This window comes from Bufo bufo, chromosome 3 (genome assembly GCF_905171765.1).
Source record: "Bufo bufo chromosome 3, aBufBuf1.1, whole genome shotgun sequence".
Classification (NCBI taxonomy): domain Eukaryota; kingdom Metazoa; phylum Chordata; class Amphibia; order Anura; family Bufonidae; genus Bufo; species Bufo bufo.
The window spans coordinates 207,430,775-207,455,142 of NC_053391.1; the positions used below are offsets into that span (position 1 = coordinate 207,430,775).

A 24,368-nucleotide genomic window follows, 5' to 3' on the forward strand; every position below is an offset into this window, starting at 1 on the left:
AGACAATTCTTTAATGTGAGGCTTACCATCTACACACGATGGAGCTGCTCTTGTAGTTCCCGCCACTTGCCCAGGAAAACACGAGCATTTTACTGTCTGTGACCGTTCCTCAATCTTGTTCTTATTGCAGCATCTGTGAGCAGCAATCACTTCACAAGTGCCCGGTTCCACATGAACTGCAGAAAAAAAGATATAAGGAATATTCAGTAGGGTGGCATAATCAGTTTGTATTTCAATGTAACACATTCTCTTATCTACACCATGCCAGAAGGTGGATGCCTGTGTCATGAACTGGGTCCCTACAATATGGGATCTATATGATTCTTCTGTGTCCACTGTATCCAACCTTACCTTTCTGCAAATTTTATTAAAGTCTCCCACAATACAAGTTGAATACATTATCAGAACGTTATCTAAACCTTCAACCAGTCACAATTCATATCACCACCACTGAGTGGACGCATATAGACTCATATAACTCCCAACAAAGTATTGTAAAAACTTTTTTTTTTTCCAAAGCTGATCATCTCGCACCACACATCTGTCGAGCCAAGAGAAAAGGTAAGGAAGAACACATCTGCATTCAGAGGCTTCTATTTCTATTCTGTTATGTTGAAAGGCGCTTCACTGCAAAGAATGGAGAGCCTGATCACATATGTTGCAAATAAAGATTTGAGGGGATCTTAGTGATCCTAGGGGTCACAGTGTCTAAATCAGGGATGGCCAACCTGTGGCTCTCCAGCTGTTGTAAAACTACAATTCCCACCATGCCTTGTTGTAGGCTTATAGCTGTAGGCAGTCTGGGCATGTTGGGAGTTGTAGTTTTGCAACAGCTGGAGAGCCGCAGGTTGGCCATGCCTGGTCTAAATTAACACAGACACTAAATTTCAGAAAACATAAAGGGGGTCATTTACAAACAGATATACGCCACTTTTTGGCATATATCTACCGCAGATTGTGGCGCAAAGGCTATTTGCGGCACAATTTGTGACTATTCCCCTCTCACAGCAGGTCTAAAAAAGGAGGCGTGGTATGGGCCACCAGGTCCATCTCAAGTATCATTTTCTAACCCTGTTTTAGGTGTAGAAAGTGGTTTAAATCTACACCAGCAAGGGAGCTGGCGTAGATTTAGACAGGCGGTGGATATGCAGAAGTTATGTAGAGGCCGATGCCACTACATACATTCAGCGCATCTACTGCCAGCTAAAGGGGTATTAAGACCGGTGTCTAAAACACTAGTCTTAATAAATCACCATCAAAGTGTGCACACAGACTTACTTGCTTTCATATACAGTGTTGGACTGGGATACCTAAAGCCCACCAGTAAAATTTATTTTGGGGGCCCACCGTACAGATACATTCAAATATAATAAATATTTTAACAAGTTTTTTATATGAACATAGGCTAGTTGAGGTGCTCTGCATTTAATATATGTATGTAGAGCAGTAAATCTACTGTGTTATGTGCCACTTGTGCAGGTGGTGGGAGACTAGGGGCCCACCTTGCTCAGGGGCCCACCGGGGGATTCCCTTGTACCCCTGTGGGCCAGTCCGAGCCTTTTCATTTATATTCTATGTTAAAGGGATTTCTGAGAGTTTAAAGGGGTTGTCCGCTCTTTTCATATTGATGACCTATCCTCCAATGAGCACCACAACCTCAACACAGCTTTCAAAGAACAGCACCATTCATTGGATAGCAATTGGCCTGGTAATGCAGCTCAGCCTCATTCACTTAAATAGGACAGAGCTGCACCTAGGCCATGTGTCCGATGTGACATCACTGGCCTTGGAAGAGGCTGAAGTGCTCATGGGGGAGCAGGAGTCTGATTAGTGGGGCTGTCAGTTGTCAGACCCCTGCCAGTTTGATACTGATGACATATCCTGAGTATAGGCCATTACACACTAGTAAAACCCCTTCAATATTCACCTGATCTACCACAGGATAGTAATAGCATTAAGCTTCAGCTGGAATATTACATAAAGGTAAATAATACTGCACCATATTGTCCATGAAAATGTGACGTGTTTTTGACCACTAGCACTAGCGCATATTTTATGAACCCATTGATCCTTAAGCTGGAATATTTAAAACATACACACGGTCTGTGACATGTTACTGATCCAGGGCCATGAAAATGAAAGATGTAGAACAGTTTTCATATATTCTGCTTTTCACTATGTACAAAGGTTTCCATGTCCTGAAGGAGTATGTGCATGTGGATCAATAACTTCTGTTCGCCCACTACATATTTCCTTTTACCAGTTCATTAAAACAGTAGAATATAAAAAAAGGCAGGGTCGTATATGAAATGTCAGTGGTGTCCGTTGCACTGAAATAAATATCTTTAAATGTGGCAGAGCTATCTGGTAATGTAGGCACTTGCCTTGGTAACAATACTGCTACAATTTAATTAGCTTACATAGCGTGTGCATTAATATTATTTTATAATACATCTTAGACAATTTTTTGTGTGTAGCATGTATTAATTGGCATGATATTGCTAGATACAACTCACCGAATCCACCATTATTATGTAATGGTTATTACAACTCACCGAATCCACCATTATATAATGTTTTATATTCTAGGTTTTCAATTGGAAGTGCATTTTTCTGAAATGAGGCTATTATGAAAACATTTACAGGATATGATAAAATAAGGCAGAGTAATAACCATTACATACTCTAAGGTTAATGGTCCATCTTGTAGTCGTGTAGACCCTGTTAATGTTATCGGTCTGTGAAGTCATGTTTTATCTAGGATTAAAGAGGACCTGTCCCCACTCTGAATATGTCTGTATTAGTAAATTCTTGTATGCCCCAGGTAATAACAATTCTTTGTCATCTTTTCTTATAAGGCCTCTTTTACATGTCCATGATGACATCGGTGACAAGATGGTTAGTGGTTCATCCTCAAAGATGTCCATGAAGAATTAGTATTTGGTCCATTTTTCCTTCTTTGTGTTATCTGTATTCCACATGCATTGTTAGGCTGAAAATTGGTTTCCAGAGCAACTCCTACCAATGGTCCATGACAAATCACTGATACAACATAGATGTCATCCATGTTGTGTCAGTGGTTTTCATGGACTCATAGTCTATAATATGCATGATGGATCCGTAATGGCGGACAAAATAGGGCATGATTCCGTGGTGTCACCAAGAACCCATGGGCAGTGGAGACCTTGGAAAGCACATATTTGTGATTATGATGTGTGAAAAAGGCCTAACTTTATGTTACTAGAACCTTTTGAATACATTGATAACTGGATGTTAGTATTTGAGTCCATGTTCCTGCACAATTGGACACTACAATCAGTGCTGTGAGTGTAATCACTGATTGGGCAACACCAAATTGACAAGTTATAGATACATTTCTAGTTGGAAAAAAGAGGCGCACTAAAGTTGCTATTTCATGAGGACAACAAGTATTTACTAAAAAAAAAGATGTCTCAAGAGAGGCTACAGGTCTTCTCTAATGACTTTCATGAGCATAGTCCAGAAATGAGTGAAGGCTCAGGTAATGGTATGGAAGCCTAGCCCTTGCTCCGATTTTAGATGCACATGATTGGTGAGAACAACAGGGGTCATAAAATTGAAAGCCTACAGCAGCAGAAATAAAATATACCTGTGGGTATTTATCACCCTACTGGGCATTAGCCTGCCAGTGCCATTATTACAATCACCAATGTCTTCTCATTTATACTGCTGCAGCTATTCTCCTAGGTGGCCATTGAATACATTGTGCAGATAACAATGTGACTATAAATCCTCTTTGTTTTCCTTGAGCAGTATACTAAGTAGCACTTCATAGCACCGTCAAGGCTTTCCTGCCGTTTTAGAGGCATTTCTGTAGGTGTGAATATATGATAAAGCATAATTTTACAAGTCAGATATTAAATGAAAACTGGATTCTTCGGTGATAAACTCCGTGCAATTATGAGCTGATTTTATGTTGCTTTTGACCCAGGAGTAAATTCACCCTTCATCTCACTCTCTCTGGCATTCAGATCAGGAAGCATGCCTTCATTTTATGATCTGATCTTCCTGTCATTAAAATTCTTGCAGCGTGTTCCCTCTGTACCATAAAATAATGATGACCTATGATAGCATAAGGAAAGCACAGCAAACAGTGCACACTGCTGGCCTGTTAAGCTATGAATGTACTGATCCACATTAGAAATTAGGGTGGAAGTGCACCATTTCATGAAACCTTCAGAAATTATGATATGTAAAGCTTAATTAGTAAATGTCATTTTGGAATAATAGGAAAAAAAATGGGAGGATTAACAATAATAGTATGTCAGACAGCAAGAGCAGTGTAGGAATTGTAAGCGAGGAGGGGGCGATATCCCTCATCTACAGAAATAGGAACATGGAACACAATCATAAAAGCAGATTCTACCCTTGTTCACTTCAGAAAAGTATAAGAGAACTTCCAAATATGATGTGACAAAATTATAAAGTTTGGTCACATGGGGTAGTGTCTGTCCTATAAATGTCCTCTCCTTTCTTGGTTTTCAAAACTGCATTAGAAAACATGACTTATTAGCCATACCCTCAATCAAATCTTTCAATAACAGGTCAGCTCAGAAAATACAGGCACATATTTGCACTAATTTAACATACAAACATGCCCGCATAACTAATAGTCTAGTAACCAAAATTTAAATCATCATAGAGATCTCTGATGTTATACAAGATGACATGCAGTTAAGCATTGAGGCATACAGGTTCCATATTGTATCCTGCAGCACATTTGACCACAGATATTACTGCTGGAACTGTAGATCCTGCACACTCATACATAGGTTACCAAAGCTGGCCTTCCAGCTGGTCCCATAAATGCTGAATTCGAGATAAATATGGTGACTGGGAAGACCAAGGAAGTGGGATTCCTGAGAAACCCTTGCTGTGTGTGGGCGAGCATTAACCTGCTGAAAAATGGCAGTAGAAAGCCCTGCTATGAGAGGCAACATATGTGGCAACAGGATGTCCTTCAGATATCGCTGAGCTGTTAGTGTCCCTTGTATCACGGCTAGTGGTGACCGACTGTCCTATGTGGTGGCTGCCCAGATCATCCCACCAGAACCTAGATTCTTCAGCAGCAGTCCAGGTTTCTTGTTTTATGACACCACTGCAAACTAAGATGATGGGGGCTAACTGTCAATAGCAGGACACGTAATAGGCTCCGTGACAACAAATTTCTATAGGTAAGCACCTGAAAATGGTCTGAGCAGAGATAAGCTGTGTGCAATGAAGATGTCACCTGTGTCTGGATGGTGAACAACAAAACTTTGAGACCTGTTTGTGCTTGTCGGCAAATCAAACAATCCTCTTTACTGGTGGTCTGTAAGGGCCATCTGGAATCTGTTCACCATGTGGGCATGCCCTCACATCCTCACTGCTCCCAACATCTCCTAACAGCTAGGTCAGAATGGCCTAGATGGTGGGAAATTGGTAGCAAAAAAATCCTGCTTCTTTAAGTCCAGTAAGGTGCCCCCTCAAAGTCAGTCAACTGGAAAAAATATCTTTTAACCACATATCGGATGCTATATCATTACCTGGATCTACTGTAGTTTAGAGTGATGAGAAATCCACAAAGTGTACTTCGATACGAATTTAAGGGAAAATTTGATTTGCCACAAAGCCAAATTTCCTCTTGCTTCGTGGTAGCGAATACATTTTTCCTGAACTAGGGCAAAAAATAGTTTTGGTTGAGCACCAAAGTGCTCCTGTGCTTGAGTAGAACACTTCTCCTCTGAAGAGGGGAGGGTGTCAGGACTCTAGTTCGGCTTAGGAGTCCATGTTCTGACTCCATATATAGCTATGTCTATATATGGAGTCAGTGCTTGGGGACACCCAGTGTGTTTAAATCTAATTTAGCATCTATTTCTGAAAGGTTTCAGGCAGGATTTGAACTCACAACCTTCTATATTACAGCCAAGAATCTTAACTACTACACTATAGAGCTACATGGGCAGTTAAAAAAAAAAAAGAAAAAAAGAGACTTCTGCTGTTACTAGGGCCGCGCAACATTTTGCGACAGATCTTCAATCAAGACGGTGGCAGCCGGCCCGTCACAAGAAAATGGATCAGGTAAGTATGATTTTATAAAATGTTTTATTTTATTTTATACCTGATTATTGCTATCAGATGCCGCGATCATGTATGAACGCGGCATCTGAGGAATACAATGACGGGGAGCTTTTTTTTGTAAAATTCAGTGAAGCAGCCAAATCAAATTTTTGAATACTTCACTCATCTCTACCTGAATCTAAACAATAGCCTTCTTTTTTAATTTAATTTGTGTAACTGATCCAGAGAAGATTGGCTTATATTAGTCCTATTATTACATCAACTCAGATCACCTTAGAAATTTGAACCTATTCGACTAGTTGTAAACCAAGAAATCCATTCAGATGGGGTAAATAGGGCAGTTATATGGAAGTCCTATATTTTTTATTGTTCTTTCATGAACTACAGTATAACATGCAACATGGGATCTCCATACCAGAGATCTGCAAGTCAAGTTTAGCTACCATATATTGATACATACACTTCCAGTCTCGGCTGCCATGGATAGCAAACTAGTGAGTTTTTCAATAATTTTAACCTTATATTTCTCCTGCTAATATGGAGTACCAGAAGGAGGTATGCAATCTCTTCTAGTTCTTTAAAATATTTTTATATGCCATTCACTCAATTTCTCTGTAAATTGCTTTATTCTAGAGTAGTTGCCAATAATTTGCTACATATTAAATAATTCATACCAATCAATATTTTCCATTATATCCTTTGATGCTGTAGTATATTACAGTGGATTTACTAACGCACACAATACGTAGTGTAGAATATCTGCTCCTGCTTTGTCCACATATTATCAATACGTAACCCGATGACTATTACTGAACATATATATAAGGCCTCATGCACACAACCGTTTTGTGTTTTGCGGTTTGCAAATTGTGTATCCACAAAACACGGAGGGCGTCCGTGTGAGTTCTGCAATTTGCGGAACGGCACGAACAGCCATTAATATAACTGCCTATCCTTGTCCGCAAAACGGACAAGAATAGGACAGGTTATATTTTTTGGGCGGACCACGGAACGGAGCAACGGATGCGGACAGCACACGGAGTGATCTCCGCATCTTTTGCGGCCCCATTGAAGTGAATGGGCCCGCATCCAAGCTGCAAAATCTTCAGCTAAGATGCGGACCAAAACAAAGTTCGTGTGCATGAGGCCTAAGAATACAAACGTGATACTTTCCACTGATGACTTTATTTAACCCTGTCTATTCTGGAGCTTTTGTTAACCACTGTGTGAGGTTATCCAGCGACAAGGCTTACTCCTATAAAGCTCTACATTGTTAAAAAATGTTTACCAAACTTCAATTTGTACAAGTAACAGAGACATTTTTTTTCTGCCAATGCAGCTTTCTTTATTAAATTGCCAACATAACCCAGTTATTCCAAGGCTTGTGTGTTATACTACTATTCAACAGATGGTGACTGTCAGCGGGCTTGACTTTATTCAAAAATTTAACATATATATTACTTTTTACATAAGCTAGAATCACAAGTTCAGATTGTAACAGATTCTTTCAATTCTTCCTGTCGCCCCTGGAGTCTGAACTAACTGCTGCCGGCACCTGCTTAGATAATTTGGACTGGTCTTTTAGAGAAAATTCTAATCTACATGTGTTATGCTTTCCTCAAGTAAATATTTTATAGCTAATAGATCCTCAGTCCATACCACATGTAATGACAGGATGTTCTCAATATTGCAAAGGCTTTTAAGACCTTAGAACTTGAACAGAAGCCTGTTTCATTATGGCAGTCTTCGATAAACAAACATTATATCACATTATATTTTTCATAAAACTATACCAAATATGATGAAATGGGTTGTCCTAAGAATTACTGTTACTTTTATATCATTTAACATGAAAAAAAATAATTTTGTAATTTACTTTCTGTTACAAAAAAAGCCCCAGGGAGATATTGCCCTTGCTTCAATATAATAGCGCTTGCGCTCATTAGTGTTCAATTTGTATACTAAGGTGCGCATCCTCCTACCGAGCTGAATGAGCAGGTCACACATGCTCAGATCTATCCTTCAACTGCCACCAGGTGGATCTGCTTTTAGAAGGGCAGATTGATGTCCTTGACAGCTTATGGAACATGACTTCTTCTCGTTGCACTTATTTTCTACGGAGAGAAGAGCTTGAGCTGTGTAAGGAGACTTACACAATAGTGGATGGAGATTATCACAATGGAGAACCAGCAGTTTGCATAGAAAAAGAGAGAGCCTGAACATACGGCTCTGCTTAGATTCTACAGATCTCAGCTCTGTCCTATTTTACTTAGCTCTCCATCTTCTTGAGTTAGGTAGAGATAGGATCTTTCTGGAAAGACAGGCTGCGTGAGACGTTTGAAAAGTTTCTCTTAGGGCTCATGCATATGACCATTGTCTCGTTTGAGGTCTGCAAACACGGATACCAGCCGTGTGCTCTCCACATTGTGTGGAACGGAACGTCCAGGCCATAATTGAACAGTCCTATCCTTGTCCATAATGTGAACAAGAATAGTACATGTTCAATATTTTTGCAGATGCCAAGGAATGGACATACAGATGCGGACAGAACACAGTATGCTGCATCTTTTGCAGCCCCATTGAAGTAAAAGGGTCCGTATTTGACCTGCAAAAAATGTAGATCGAATGCGTACATAAAATATGTTTGTGTGCAAGAGCCCTTAGACAGTGACATGGAGGCAGCATGAATAAAACACCCTTAGAGAAAAGTCATACCTATTGGCTGCCAGGGTGAAGAAGATCTAGCAGAACAATCAAAGGGATGAATGGGGGGATCTCTGGATCCATGTGAGGTACAGGTCTGGTTCTAGCTTTGTTATAAGGAGACTCTGCCATCTAGTATAGTATATCTAGTATAGTTTATAACTTTTTTTACATTACTCATGTTATAATGCTTTTAAAAGGAACCTGTCACCTGTGATTTGCTGCCCTCACTGATTTCAGAGGTCTGTCACTTCTCTGCTTGCAGTCAGTGTGTGTATAGTACTGACATGTTGAACCGTGCAGTGCTCGGCAGTGCAGTGAGACTCACTGCCCAATCTCCGGACAATTACTAACAGGTTTCTTTCATGTTAGACAAAAGAAAGAAACCTGCCAGTCATTATCTGGAGGCAGGGGAGAGTGGGGGACTCATTGTACTCCTCTCCCTCGCCGCGATGGCGTGCTCTGCAGGGTTTGACATGTAACTACTATAAAAGTACTGACTGCCAGCTCATTAGTGACAGACCACTGAAATCAGTGGGTCTTCCATTACACTCAGTGATGGCAGCATAGTACAAATGACAAGTTAGATTTTTTTTACGTATTTTTTAAACAATTGACTTTATTGATTCTTATTATATTTTTATTCCTTCTATAATACATTGCAATACTTCTGTCTAGTACTGTATTAATATCAGTCTTAGGCTCCATTCACACGTCCGCAAAATGTGTCCGCATCCTTTCCGCAATTTTGCGGAAAGGGTGCGGACCCATTCATTCTCTATGGGGACGGAATGTGCTGTCCGCATGCTTCCGCATCCGTGCTTCCGTTTCCGCAAAAAAATAGAACATGTCCTATTCTTGTCCGCGATTGCGGACAAGAACAGGCATATTCTATTATGTCGGCAATGTGCGGTCCGCAAAATGCGGAACGCACATTGCCGCTTTCCGTGTTTTGCGGATCCGTGACTCCGTGTATCCGCAAAACACATTGCGGACGTGTGAATGGAGCCTTACACTGACAGACAGCTCAAATACATGACAGACCTAGGGCCATTTGTTATGTCCACAAGTGCTTTAGTAACCAATCGACCCCTGTGAACATGTAGCAGAAGGGTATACTCTCTCAGTATGGACCAGAGCTTCTAAAGGGTTACCAGCCACATGCCAAAAATGTATGGCATGGTGCTGTATGAACCTGCTTACAACCCCATATTATCGTTCTGTAAAATGGTAATAGCCATTTTGAGTGATTTATGCAGGATTAATCATTTATGTTTCAGATTTGCCAAAATTAGAATTTTTAGCAAAATTTGTAGTGATTTTTTAATTAGTGTGGAGCGAGCATGCTCGGCCAAACACAAGTTTGACTCGAGCATCGCAATTATCGGCACATCGCAGTGTTCAGCTGAATACCGCGTGTGCTCGAGCACGATGCTCGAGTCTCCTCCCGCACATTTGTTGGCTGCTACAAAGCCAATAAACGTGCAGGTAAGTGCTGCCACTCGCTGTAATGCCGTAGCCATGTTGGTTACTGGCATTACAGTGACTGGCTGGCCGGAAGGTGTCATCGGGTGCTATAAAGCTGGCAGAGTGTCACAAGGAGAGAAACGTTTTGGAAGATGGTGAAGGAGTACATAGCAGACCGTGTCAGTTCAATGTTCTTAATGATCTGTCTGTGCCTTACAACTATTGGGTGTCCAAGCTGGACACGTGGCACAAACTGACGCTCTACGCCTTGGAGGTGCTGGCCTGACCTGCCGCCAGCGTTTTGTCAGAGCGGGTATTTAGTGCTGCTGGGGGCATAATAACTGATAAGTGCATCCGAACTGAAAATGCTGACCGGTTGACTCTTTTCAAAATGAACAAGGCCTGGATTGCTCCTGACTTCTCTACTTCAACAGAGGAAAGCGGCTGAACATAAAGGCACTTTAAATGTGGCTTTTATGGTGTATTGAATACACTGTATTCCCAGGCACATCTTCCACCACAAATAAAGGGTATATGTTTCAATCTTCCTTTTGATGATAAAAGGTTGGATGGTTCTCCAATTGGATAGTGTGGGTGTTAGGAGATAGTTCCCAAACCGGATAAATGTAATATATAAAGACTCCTGTACTCCACTTGAGTTTCAAATGCAAAGCTTTTATTTTAGTGCGGTTCCAGTCAAAACGTTTTCGGCTGAGAAGCCTTCTTCAGTGTAACTGGAGAGGCATACAAAGTGTCATAGATAAATATACAATAATCACAATAGGTATAGGGTCAATTGTATAATACATATAATCGCAAACAGGTGCGTCACAGACAAATATCGGGTAGTATATTGAATATATTGTATACAAAAGGGGGACGTGTCGATATGGCACGTGAAGAGAGCGTAAGGGCTCTTTCACACCTGCGTTCTTGTCTTCCGGCATAGAGTTCCGTCGTCGGGGCTCTATGCCGGAAGAATCCTGATCAGTTTTATCCTAATGCATTCTGAATGGAGAGAAATCCGTTCAGGATGCATCAGGATGTCTTCAGTTCCGGTACGGAACGTTTGTTGGCTGGAGAAAATACCGCAGCATGCTGCGCTTTTTGCTCCGGCCAAAAATCCGGAACACTTGCCGCAAGGCCGGATCCGGAATTAATGCCCATTGGAAGGCATTGATCCGGATCCGGCCTTAAGCTAAACGTCGTTTCGGCGCATTGCCGGAGCCGACATTTAGCTTTTTCAGATTAGTTACCATGGCTGCCGGGACGCTAAAGTCCTGACAGCCATGGTAAGTGTAGTGGGGAGCGGGGGAGCAGTGTACTTACCGTCCGTGCGGCTCCCCGGGCGCTCCAGAGTGACGTCAGGGCGCCCCAAGCGCATGGATCACGTGATCCATGTAATCACGTCATCCATGCGCATGGGGCGCTCTGACGTCATTCTGGAGCGCCCCGGGAGCCGCACGGACTGTAAGTATACCGCTCCCCCGCTCCCCGCTCCTACTATGGCAACCAGGACCTTAATAGCGTCCTGGGTGCCATAGTAACACTGAAAGCATTTGGAAGACGGTTCCGTCTTCAAATGCTTTCAGTACACTTGCGTTTTTCCGGATCCGGCAGGCACCTCCGGCAACGGAAGTGCATGCCGGATCCCAACAACGCAAGTGTGAAAGAGGCCTTAGCTGTCATCTGGGGATCCAGCAGGATCATCATCGGAGTGGTCTGTGGTCAGTAGGTGGTTTGAAGTGGAGCGCTCTTCCCATGGTGAGACTGTGGTGCTTCACTGGTTACAGAGTTGGTCAATGGGTAGCAGTAGGTGGAGTTAAGGAACATAATTTGCGGAGTGGGACAGAGAATGTGCAAAAAACGTATTCTATGGACTGTATTATAGAAACCAAAAATGAACGTGGTGCACATAAACAAGCTTATACATCATATGCTCTAGGCTAAAGAATGCTTCATCACAATTGGTTAGACGGTCTAAATTACATGCAGGGTCCGCTGGGTAAGGATTTTACAACATATTGTTAAGTCAGACTGCATATGGATTATACAACATTTTAGAACCGGCTATTGTCTCAATATGATCAGCATATAGAAAAGTAGTTCAGTAACTGCTTATTCATTATCAATTCTTACCCGGATATGGCCGCATCAATTTCGAAAAAAAGCTTGATTAGGAAAAGGTTCCTCTGTGGTCGGCAGGGATGCTGCCGTTTGTGTGGGCTCTGTGTCCCTATCTGGCGTGCGGTCCGGGAGGCTGAGGCCTGTATTCCGGATTGCCATGCTGCCGCTTGTGTCTCCGTTCCCCTTATGTGGGATCCGGCTGTGCAGCGTGGTTGGAGGGGCGGGTCCTAGCTGACGTGCTTCCGGGTACAATGAAGATGGCGTCCGGGGCTTCTCTAGTGTAATTGCGCATGCGTGCGCTGCGTCCGTGCGGCCGCTGGGGTAATCAGCTGTTGTCTGCCACTGTGTGCAGACGCGCATGCGCCGGGATGCGATCCTGCTAATGGTTAGCTATTAGGATAGTGGGGGAAGCGCTGGGACTGTGGTTTGGGAGGGTACAACTTGAGAATTGTCATAATTACCTGCGGAGGTCCATAGGGGGAGTATCTATCATATTTACCTCTCAGTTGGTAAAACAATGGATCCGTTTGTCTGTAGATGTCATATTTACCTATGGATGTGCATCAGAGCAATGTCTGTCATAATTACCTCTAGAGGATGACCAATGTAGTAGACTATAAAGGATATGATCTATTCAGTTCCCAGTTAGGAATAAGATGAGGATCAATATCTGCTCTAGAATAAGAATAGAGGTATTGTTAGAGCTATTTTCTAAGGAAAATCAATGCCTGTAACTTATATTTATGTTATCTGTGGTTTATGGGGTAGTTCATGTGATAAATCTGCACCCAAAGTATATGCTGTGTGTTATATGGATGGAGGTTCCTTATTCACATATGATTGCCCGTGGGCACCGTTAGCGCCGCCACGTTTGTTTAAGTTTATATGCTGTAGGGATTATATAAAGCTTCCTATATCATAGTCCCGATTCAGACCCTTTGGTTCGAGTGTTTGAAGGCGGTGTATCCACATGGCTTCCCTGCTCATAAGGAGGCGTGATAAGTCTCCGCCCCTTCTGGGAACTGTTACTTGTTCCACTACCTGGAACCGTAGTTGGGCGATAGTGTGACGTTTGGCTGTGAAATGCGCGGGAATGGGCAGGTGGTTGTTTTCACATCGGATATTAGACTTGTGCTGGCATATTCTGTCCCTAATGGTCTGTGTGGTTTCGCCCACGTAGGTCAGGCCGCATGGGCATTTGATGGTGTAGACTACATTGGTTGAATCACATGTAAAGTAGCCCCGTATTGGGATTCCTTGTCCTGTGAGAGGGTGGAAAATTTTGTCCCCCTTTGTGACATGTGAACATTGCGTACAGTGCAAGCAGGGGAATGTACCCTTGCGTTGTGTTTGTAGCAATAGTTGTCTTGGGTTCTTGATGTTGGAGCCCACATCTGCCCTCACAAGCATGTTTTTTAGGTTTTTGGGGCGTCTATTGCAAGGTAGGAACGGAAGTGAAAATGCCTCGATGTGAGGGTACGCCTGATGTAGGAGGTGCCAATGTTTCCGTAAGATGTGTTGAATCTTGTGGGCAAAGGGGTGAAATGTGTGTACAAAGGGTACCCTATGGGCCTGTTTTTCCCTGATTTTTTGGCTGGGTTTTAGGCATTCTTTTATTACAGTGTCAGGATAGCCCCTGTTTGTGAAGCGTGTGGACATTTCGTCCAATCTCTTTTCTTTAATTGCCGTGTTATCGACTATGCAGGATATTCTTTGGAATTGCGATCGTGGAAGGGATTTTTTCATACTGGTAGGATGGAAGCTGGTGTAATGTAATAGACTATTGCAGTCGGTCGGTTTGATGTAGAGGTCAGTATGTAAAATGCCGTTGAGATCCTTGGAAACTGTAGTGTCTAGAAAGTTAACTGATGTACTGCTATGGTGTAAGGTGAACTGGAGTTCAGGCCGGATGGAATTCAAGTAGGTGAGGAAGTTTTGTAGTGATTCTGTAGTGCTGTTCCATATGCAAAAGACATCGTCTATATATCTTTTCCAAATTACTACATGTTGTTGGAATTCCATGTTCGTGTAAATGTGGTCCTCCTCTAGCGTGGCCATGTAGCAGTTGGCGTATGGTGGTGCCATGTGTGCCCCCATTGCGGTCCCTTGTTTCTGAATGAAGAATGTGTCTTCAAACAGAAAGTAATTTTGGGTAAGTACAATTTGGAGGAGGTCCATACACAGTGAGGAGATTTCAGGTCTGGAGCCCGTTGTCTCGAGTAGTCTCTTAGTTGCAGCTAGACCCTTGGTGTGTGTAATTGATGTGTAGAGGCTTACAACATCAAGGGTGGCCAAAATGCAGTCTGGTTGGACCTGTTGAATGTCCCTTATGAGGTGTAAGAATGTGGACGTGTCAAGGAGAAATGACTTGGTGGTTTTAACTTTCGGTGTGAGAACCTTTTCCAGGAATTCAGAGATGGGAGATAGAATGGAATCAGAGGATGAATGAGACTATGGGGCGTTCCTACCTTGCAATAGACGCCCCAAAAACCTAAAAAACATGCTTGTGAGGGCAGATGTGGGCTCCAACATCAAGAACCCAAGACAACTATTGCTACAAACACAACGCAAGGGTACATTCCCCTGCTTGCACTGTACGCAATGTTCACATGTCACAAAGGGGGACAAAATTTTCCACCCTCTCACAGGACAAGGAATCCCAATACGGGGCTACTTTACATGTGATTCAACCAATGTAGTCTACACCATCAAATGCCCATGCGGCCTGACCTACGTGGGCGAAACCACTCAGACCATTAGGGACAGAATATGCCAGCACAAGTCTAATATCCGATGTTAAAACAACCACCTGCCCATTCCCGCGCATTTCACAGCCAAACGTCACACTATCGCCCAACTACGGTTCCAGGTAGTGGAACAAGTAACAGTTCCCAGAAGGGGCGGAGACTTATCACGCCTCCTTATGAGCAGGGAAGCCATGTGGATACACCGCCTTCAAACACTCGAACCAAAGGGTCTGAATCGGGACTATGATATAGGAAGCTTTATATAATCCCTACAGCATATAAACTTAAACAAACGTGGCGGCGCTAACGGTGCCCACGGGCAATCATATGTGAATAAGGAACCTCCATCCATATAACACACAGCATATACTTTGGGTGCAGATTTATCACATGAACTACCCCATAAACCACAGATAACATAAATATAAGTTACAGGCATTGATTTTCCTTAGAAAATAGCTCTAACAATACCTCTATTCTTATTCTAGAGCAGATATTGATCCTCATCTTATTCCTAACTGGGAACTGAATAGATCATATCCTTTATAGTCTACTACATTGGTCATCCTCTAGAGGTAATTATGACAGACATTGCTCTGATGCACATCCATAGGTAAATATGACATCTACAGACAAACGGATCCATTGTTTTACCAACTGAGAGGTAAATATGATAGATACTCCCCCTATGGACCTCCGCAGGTAATTATGACAATTCTCAAGTTGTACCCTCCCAAACCACAGTCCCAGCGCTTCCCCCACTATCCTAATAGCTAACCATTAGCAGGATCGCATCCCGGCGCATGCGCGTCTGCACACAGTGGCAGACAACAGCTGATTACCCCAGCGGCCGCACGGACGCAGCGCACGCATGCGCAATTACACTAGAGAAGCCCCGGACGCCATCTTCATTGTACCCGAATGCACGTCAGCTAGGACCCGCCCCTCCAACCACGCTGCACAGCCGGATCCCACATAAGGGGAACGGAGACACAAGCGGCAGCATGGCAATCCGGAATACAGGCCTCAGCCTCCCGGACCGCACGCCAGATAGGGACACAGAGCCCACACAAACGGCAGCATCCCTGCCGACCACAGAGGAACCTTTTCCTAATCAAGCTTTTTTTCGAAATTGATGCGGCCATATCCGGGTAAGAATTGATAATGAATAAGCAGTTACTGAACTACTTTTCTATATGCTGATCATATCGAGACAATAGCCGGTTCTAAAATGTTGTATAATCCATATGCAGTCTGACTTAACAATATGTTGTAAAATCCTTACCCAGCGGACCCTGCATGTAATTTAGACCGTCTAACCAATTGTGATGAAGCATTCTTTAGCCTAGAGCATATGATGTATAAGCTTGTTTATGTGCACCACGTTCATTTTTGGTTTCTATAATACGGTCCATAGAATACGTTTTTTGCACATTCTCTGTCCCACTCCGCAAATTATGTTCCTTAACTCCACCTACTGCTACCCATTGACCAACTCTGTAACCAGTGAAGCACCACAGTCTCACCATGGGAAGAGCGCTCCACTTCAAACCACCTACTGACCACAGACCACTCCGATGATGATCCTGCTGGATCCCCAGATGACAGCTAACGCTCTCTTCACGTGCCATATCGACACGTCCCCCTTTTGTATACAATATATTCAATATACTACCCGATATTTGTCTGTGACGCACCTATTTGCGATTATATGTATTATACAATTGACCCTATACCTATTGTGATTATTGTATATTTATCTATGACACTTTGTATGCCTCTCCAGTTACACTGAAGAAGGCTTCTCAGCCGAAAACGTTTTTACTGGAACCGCACTAAAATAAAAGCTTTGCATTTGAAACTCAAGTGGAGTACAGGAGTCTTTATATATTACATTTCAATCTTCCTTTTCTCATCCTCCTCCATCATATCAATATGCTTATTAGGCTCCCCTCGCTCCTAATGTTTTAAAGGGTCAGCTCAGCAGCAGACCCTCAACCATAATTTTTTCCATGGTCAGATCAGCAGCAGGCACTTGCCCCTAATGTTTAAGAGGATCACCAGCAGGTCATCAATCATAATATTTCAAGGGTGTGTATGATGCCCTCCTTTATATGTACTAAAGGGTGTATTGGAGTGCCGGTTCCTTGTAATTTTTGGCAGCTCTTTCGCTTAGTGCATAGACTTTATCAGTGTAGGAGTCCCATTGCATGAACAATTGGACCACAATGTGAATGAGGCCCTCATTTATGTGATATACAAGTTGAATTAGAGTGCCTCTTCCTTGTAATTTTTGGCAGCACTTGCACTTTATATACAAGTAAATATATAGGAAAGAATGTTTCCTAACAATTTTTCCTCTAAAATCGATTTTATCTTCGGTTTTGTGCGTATTATTGTCAGTCTGTAAAAGTGGTGTACTACTAGGACAACATCGTTCACAGCAGCGACCTGGGAGTCCAAGAACCATTTCAGTGGTGTTTCCATCAATTTATGACCTTTTACTATGAACCAGGCACCCTGCCCTCCTCAGTGCAGGGAGTGCCTGGTTTAATGCTCGGGTTCTCCCATTGACTTCCATTGTGCTCTTTCAGTAACTTTTCTTTACATACCTTTCATACGATATATAATATAACCCTTCACTTTGAAGATATGTAAAAGAAAGACACAGTAAGGGCGCCTAGTAAGGGCGCATACACACAAACATATATTCCATTTTTTTTTTAAAACCGTATGCGGAACCATTTATTTTGAGTCCACAAAAAATATGTTACTCTGTGTGTATTCCTTTTCCGTATGTTTGTTCCGCAAATAAATAGAGCATGTCCTATTATTGTCCAGATTATGGACAAGGATAGTACTGTTCTATTAGGGGCCAGCTGTTCTGTTCCGCAAAATATGGAATGCACATGAACGTCATCCGTATTTTTTGCAGATCTGTAAAATACATACGGTCGTGTGCATGAGCCCTAAGTCTGCACTTTCTGGCTATGGTTGCCTGTTAATTTCCTTAGTTTGGTTTAACAAACATTCAGCCAAGGGAAAAGAATTTTAGATAATGATAGAAACTATTGACTTATTTGATAAATAATAAAGGTAACATAATGTAAGTGATCCTTAAGTGTAAGTGGTCATTAAATAACCAGAAATCAGGATGTTGCTCACTTTGCAGTGGTCAGACCGTTCATTCAGACAATGCTTAAAATGTTTAACAACTAATAGAAAAATCAAATAGTTTCACTTGCAATGTCTTTCAAAGCCACTTCCTTTCGATTGATGTTCGTTCGAAGTAACCAGCCTTTCTCCTAAACCTAAATGTTTGGGGTATTCCTCCATTATAAATCTATCCAGAAATTCTTTACATAATATTATCCAACTTAATTTCAAAGCAAAATCTTAAAGGTCCTCTGTCAGCAGCTTTGTACCTATGACACTGGCTGACCTGTTACATGTGCACTTGGCAGCTGAAGGCATCTGTGTTGGTCACATATTCACATGTGTCCGCATTGCTGAGAAAAATTATGTTTTTGTATATGCAAATTAACCCTTAGGAGCAACGTTACACTTAGAGTCTCTGCAACTGCTGCGTCTTCTCCACTTTATTGACAGGGCCTGGCAATGGAATTGTGATCATACCTGGCCCTGACTTCTCCTAAAGTGCCAAGGGCACAGCAGCTGCAGAGAGAGCGGATCCTCTAGGTGTAATGGCAACACCCTTGTTGCTCCTAGAAGCTCATTTGCATATATAAGAACATCATTTTTCTCAGCAATGGAGGCACATATGACTATGTGACCAACACAGATGTGTCACGAGTTGGAGGTCCCAGGAGAGACCACCGCGTCGTCAAGCAATAAACGGAAATCAGGTACAGACACATAAGAGTTTATTGCACAAACGGAAACATGGAAAGCAGCACAGATAAAACATGAGCTCTATGTACCGTCAGCACAGTGGGAGAAAACCCCCTCTGCGCCACTGTCTAGTAATACTCCAGAGGGGCGTAACTAAGGAACTCCTGGTTTTCACTAGAGCCCTAGATGGTAGGGTTAGACTTAGCCGCAGGAAGTTGCCAGGGTCCACTCTGGAGCATGACCTAGACAGTGACAGCAGGAGCGAATGGACAACAGGTACCAGAAGGTACCGACGGCACATAGGCAAACATAACAGACAGGTAAATACAAAACAGAGCAAATAATAACACAAGCAGGAGTTCATGCAAGGGAGCAGGAGTGGCAATGAGCAGAGAAGGACTTGCTCAACCAGTAGTAAACTGCATGGCCTTGTCATGCCACTCTGCTGCAAAGGCTTGCTGAACACAGACATATGAATACAAAACAGGGCAACTAATAATACAAACAGGGGTTCACACAAGGGAGCAGGAGTGGCAATGAGCAGAGAAGGACTTGCTCCACCAGTAGTAAACTGCATGGCCTTGTCATGCCACTCTGCTGCAAAGGCTTGCTGAACACAGACATCAGAATAAACACAAAGTAACTAAAACATAACTGGCAGAACAGAAAGACAGAAAAAAGAACGCAAATGAACAAGTAGGGAAACTCACAGAGCACAGACAGACAGACACAGATCCCATGGGTCAGCAGCATGGGAGAGAGTACAAACCAGGAGCAGGACAGACAACACACACCAGGAGAGCTGACACAGAACTTAGGAAACCTCAGCCTTATATACAGGTTCCATGGGTGCAGCAGAGAGACCACACCCATGGAGCAGACAGAGGATTAACTCCTAATAGGAATACAGGGGAGTTAACCCATACAGAACCACAAATAATACAGAGGAACGGAACTTCAGCGAGGAGCACCGAATGAGCAAGAACGGAAGGTCACAGTCAAAGGTAACGACTGTGACAAGATGCCTTCAGCTGCCAAGAGCACATGTAACAGGTCAGCCAGTTTCAAAGATACAAATCTGCTGACAAATGCCCTTTTAACACTGTTTACAAGTATCATCCCTGGTTACAACACATTCCTCTCCAAAAATATTCACCTTTAAAGGCAGACCATCCTAGTGAGCAATGGGTGAGTGGATAGCCATCAATTTGTGATTGGTTGGATACAAACCTGAAACCCCCCATAGATTAGCTAAATAAAGGAAACAATGTGCTGTCCAGGCCCCTTCAATGTCTATCCAAGAACATCAGCTTGTATAGCTGTGTCTGATACTGCAAATCAGCCCCATTCACTTGAGCACTTTAGGTCATCAATGTGCGATCAGTGGGACAACCGAATTACAACCGATCACATATGAATGTTTTTTGTTCGTTTTTTTCACACACTAAAATTTATGTAATAAAACAAGATTATTATGGGGTGCACATGCCCAATGTTAATGTCACATTTTCTGAATATGAGAAGTCAATAGCTTAATTCATTGACCTTTTGCATTTCAGTTGCAACAGATATAATTATTATGCAAAATAGCTTATTTGCACTAAGCATCTTTCATGCTCATTAACTTTGAGAATAACTGGACAAGACTAAAACGTTCCACAATCTACATGTTGTCGACTGTGGAAATAATATTCAGGTTCTTACTTCTATGCATGGCTACGTAAGTACTGGATTCCTTTAAAAAATTAAGAGAAATAGATTTTTTTTTTAAACAATAGATATCAATATTTGATTTTACAAAAGAAAACAAAAAAAAATTCAGTAAAAATAAACAAAAAAAAATGTTGTGGGTATAGTAATAAAATCAATGCATGCTTATATTGGTGTACAAACAAGCCTACATTTTTGGAAATGCCACCTGGGTCAAGATTTATAATTGTACAACTGTTTCACAATGCATTTAAAATGTAATTATTTGCATAAGTTGTATAAGCTTGTTTAAAGGGGTTGTGCAAGAATGTTTTTTTTTTTTTAGTTTTTATTACAAGCTCCTTCAATCTGTCGAACCTGCAAAGGAAAGATGACTTACCTGATTCCCGCTGTAGGCTTGCGATGCTCCATCAATGTCAAGATCTAGTTTGACATCGCCACAGCCAATCACTTCCCTCCCTCGTGTCTGCCTTGTGTCATGACAAATGATCACCTGATGTAAGGAGAGTCGGATACCACTGCAGTCAGTGATTGTTTGCAGGGATGTCAAACTGGATGTTGACACCGATGGAGCCCAGAGGAGCCTTCCAGGTTCACTAAAAATCACCAAATAGTCTAGAAAATTGGTTTAACATGAAAACATGATTTAGGCAATAGGTAATTTTCTGTTGACACATTTCCTTTAAGATTCCATAGATAATAACGGATAAAGGAGTTTCTTGTATATGGCTTGAGGATTTAGAATGGAGGTGATCGTGGAATTCTTGTTAATTAGCAGAACCTTATGCTATTTGGGGTCATATGGCACATTGTACTCTGGTATATATAAATAGGTGGAGGTGAAAGAGCTTGTAGTATGATTAATGTAAAAAATTAAAATCAGATACCATATAGTACATGACAATCTCCTTCTAACAAAGCTAGAACCAGCCCCGTACCTAATGTGGATCCAGATATATATATCACCGTTCATAGCTCCAATTTTTCTGCTAGATTTATAGCAAGCTTGTAGGGAAGTGTCCTTTCTACTGCAGTTGAGGGGGCGGGTTCTTGCTGCTGCAGCTCTCTTCCTATCACAGCTCAGGAGGCAGCTGAAGGAGGAAAATGAGCATGTGCGGCCATCTCAGTAAGTTGGACAAAGAAATAAGAAAAAACAAACAGCAGGTGGCGCTATATAGATACATTTTTTTTTATAACTCAGTAGCTATACAAACTTTTTAATTATGTGCAATTACAAAAGTATTTAGATCCAGGTGCTGGTTTGAAAACTATAGAATATGTTTTTGTGGGATAATCCCTTTAAGTAAAATTAAGCTTGTAGTTCTTCAATTTAAGGCTTTTCTGTACTGTATCACTGTAACATGCTCAGACTATGTACATACAGTCTTCTATATGTATATATAAAGGCCCCATACCTTATAAACTCCATTCACAAGGCTCTGCTATGTGCATGACCACTAAGTCTGATTATAAAGCTACACTATGCGCATGACCCTTAAGCCTGATGATAAATCTTCACTATGTGCATGACCCCCTAAGCCTCAAGATAAGGCTCCACTATGTGCATTACCCCTAAGCCTGATGATAAGGCTCCATTATGTGCATGACCCCTAAGCCTAAAGAAAAGGCTCCACTATGTGCATAACCCATAAGCCTAATAATAAGGCTCCACTATCTGCATGAATCCTAAGCCTGATGATAATTGAGCCAGAAAAAACAATGACCAAGTTTGTTCTGCCCAGCAGGGTTAGAAAATCATTACAGTTCACCTTGCTACAGTCAGGGTAATTCAGAGGTGTTTATTGTGGTTATAGCACCATCTAGCGGTGTTAAATTGTATTACACAGTTTTCTTGTTACAAGACTACTGCATTGTGGATAGTGCATTGCATTGTGGGTTATTGCAAAGCATCCTGGGAAAAAGAAGCCTCCAGGACACAGTACAGAGCTGTCCTGTGCATGTCTCCTTCTCAAACTCCACTATCCTTGCAAAAACATATTTGGTAAGAGATCTACCTCTGTTTCAGGGATATTGTGGAGCAGTTCAGTTAGTTTGTAATTGTTACTCAGGGAGTTATAACTTTTAGATAGGTATGTAATCCTATGTACAGGCAGCCATTTTACAACTGAGTCCGCACCGAGACATTAAGCAGCCAGCAAATGGGCACACAATGTCCACTATCCAGGCATCATAATTCAGGACCAGGTCACAAGAAAGCAGCACTAGCAAGTCCTCTATAAAATAAATGGCTTATCTTGCCTGTGCAGAAGCTGAGGCTGCAAACGTAAGGTCTTACTTTGCTGCACAAGAGATGCAACTAAAGAAAAACAGCATGCCTGCAAGCATCACTGTAAACAAAAAGAGTGGGCCTGCTAGCATCACTGGAAACAAAGAGAGTACGCCTGCAAGCGTCACTGGAAAAATAGAGAGCATGCCTGCAAGCGTCACTGGCAAAAAACTTGCTGCAGAGAAAGAAGCAGCAGCTGCAATAGCCAAAGCAGAGTACCTGGAAGCCATGGAGTTCGCCATATCTAAGAAATATAGCAAAGTACTTGTGCCAGACCTAGATCAACAAGATCCAGCACAGTGCATCTCAGAATATTTCCATCAGCATCCCAGGACAGACGACAACTACGAGCCAGTATATCAGTCAGCTTATACTGAGTGTCAAAGATCCTACCTTGAACCACAGTACCTAGAGCAGGACGGTATACGACAAATCAATACCAGCCACAACTACCGCCCTACAGAACAAAAGCTACAACCTTCGCTTCAACTTAAAGGGACAACCTTCGCGTCAGAATGGAATTATTTAGACTGTCCTAAGTCAGAAACCCCTAAAAGGTATGGTGATACACTACACACTCAGCATAACAACAACACACCGGCTAGTATTAGCGCTAACTAGGCTGCCAAGGACATTGCTAAGTTCTTTGCTAAACGGGAGCTGGTTACCAAAGGACTTTAAAGTTCACCGATCGGCCAAAAACTGCAGGGCATGGCTAGCCTCCTGCCAGAACACCATAAGGGACGTAGATCTTTCCTGTAGTGAGGAGTTAGATCTCTTAGTAAAGTGGAACTAAAAAAATCAGAGTCATTAGCATGAACTATCCGGGCAAAGGCCTAAAGATGGTGTGGGAAAGACTTGATGTGTGTTATGGGTCAATAGAGGCTATAGAAAATGCTTTATATAAGAGAATTCATAATTTTCCCAGAATAGTGGGTAGGAGTTACCAGAAACTCAGGAAACTCAGCGACTTGTTGATAGAGGTATAGGTTGCTCAGGCAGAAGGAGATCTAGCATTCCTGGACACCACCAGAGGTGTCAATCCGATCGTCCAAAAACTCCCTTATAACCTACAGGAGAAGTGGATCACTCATGGTTCCTGTTACAAACAGGTTCATAATGTACCATTCCCCCTTCATGGTGTTTGTAGACTTTGTTGCTCAACAGGCAAGGATCAAAAAATGATCACAGTTTTTTTTTTACTCTGTCATGTCCCACTACTCCTGGTGTCAAACTTCATAAAACACCAGTGGAAGTCCACAAAACTAATGTTTCCTCCACAGGTACTCCTTACAGGCCATTTAAGTCTTCTCAAGAAGAGAACATACCCAAAGATCTTACCAAACAATGCCCCCTGCACAAAAAAACACATTATT

The 24,368-nt window shown here is 42.2% G+C and overlaps 1 protein-coding gene across 1 annotated transcript in view; it reads right to left on the reverse strand.

The window, feature by feature from the left end:
* TAFA3 (TAFA chemokine like family member 3) overlaps positions 1-24,368 on the reverse strand; it is a 554,701-nt gene that overhangs the window by 78,409 nt on the left and 451,924 nt on the right. The window contains exon 3 of the mRNA XM_040421839.1: positions 27-176. Within this exon, the coding sequence (XP_040277773.1) occupies positions 27-176 (150 nt within the window). The remainder of the gene's footprint in view (positions 1-26; positions 177-24,368) is intronic.